The sequence below is a fragment of the Haplochromis burtoni genome, unplaced genomic scaffold, assembly GCF_018398535.1.
Source record: "Haplochromis burtoni strain Fernald_Lab_line unplaced genomic scaffold, NCSU_Asbu1 Contig_59, whole genome shotgun sequence".
In the NCBI taxonomy this organism is placed as follows: domain Eukaryota; kingdom Metazoa; phylum Chordata; class Actinopteri; order Cichliformes; family Cichlidae; genus Haplochromis; species Haplochromis burtoni.
The window spans coordinates 346,149-347,259 of record NW_024582420.1 but is presented as its reverse complement, the minus strand read 5'-3'; the positions used below and the strand labels follow the sequence as shown (position 1 = coordinate 347,259).

The 1,111-nt window shown below is 42.3% G+C and overlaps 1 protein-coding gene across 1 annotated transcript in view; it reads left to right on the top strand.

Moving 5' to 3' along the window:
• Window positions 1-1,111, top strand: part of galns (galactosamine (N-acetyl)-6-sulfatase) — a 24,208-nt gene that overhangs the window by 12,834 nt on the left and 10,263 nt on the right. The window contains exon 11 of the mRNA XM_005937179.3: window positions 753-855. Within this exon, the coding sequence (XP_005937241.1) occupies window positions 753-855 (103 nt within the window). The remainder of the gene's footprint in view (window positions 1-752; window positions 856-1,111) is intronic.

Below are 1,111 nucleotides of genomic sequence, written 5' to 3'. Positions count from 1 at the left end.
AATTGACTCGCTTAATCTGTGCTCCACTAATCAGGGCTTTATGTATCCTCGTGCGCGCCCTTAACTCGGGGTTAAAGCAACGCCGCGTTGATTGAACTACTTGTTATCAGCCTTTCTGAAACCGAATATTCCGAGTTGGACAGTTCGGGGTTACTCAACCCTGAGTATCGTTTTTCACTCTGAGTTTTCTAAACCGGCTTCCTGAAATAGGGCCCTGATGACCATCTGACCCCAACAACCATGCCAAATATATAGTCACTTAAATCACCTTTCTTCCCCATTCTGATCCCCAGTTTGAACTTGAACAGGTCGTCTTGCCCATGTCTACGTGCCTAAAGACACTGAATTGCTGCCATGTGATTGGCTGATTAGCAGGTGCGCCTAATAAAGTGGCTGACGAGTGTAATTGCCTCTACAATGAATCTTAATGTCTTTTTGCTATATGCTATGAAAATGTTGACATTTGAAGGTTTCATACAAATGCATAAAAACACTGTACAAAGGTTCATGTGTCCATCAGGATGATATTTTTTGAAAACTGTGTGGCTCCCACAACTTTTGCTTTCTGTGCCATTATTCACTCCTTTTCTAGTGACAGACTCTTAATTTTGACCAAAAACGGACATTCACAACAGTCTGAGTGATTTTTAGGGAGTTTACGTTCCTCCACATTTTCTAAGGCAATTTGATGTTAATATATGCAAGTTGAAGTAAATCTGAGCTTTATTTCTGCCTCTTCTCGCCATCTTCAGGCCAATATTTTATTACCGTGGGAATGAACTGATGGCTGTGAGGCTTGGAGAATACAAGGCACACTACTGGACCTGGAGCAACTCATGGGAGGAGTTTAGACAGGTGAGATTCCCTCTGAACAGTTCAACTCTGTTCCTCAGTTCTTTATTTGCACTGCCACATCCTCCTCCTTTGTCTCTCCTAATCGCACTCAAACACACAAACACTTTGGCTGTTGCTGGTGTTATCATGAGAGCGGCTCATCAGTTGACTGCTGTGTACATCAGTGTAATGAATATTAATGAAGAGCCCCCACATAAGCGAATGTACATCATTCATCAACCAGATGACTTGTTTGTTCAAACTCCAGTGGAAATAC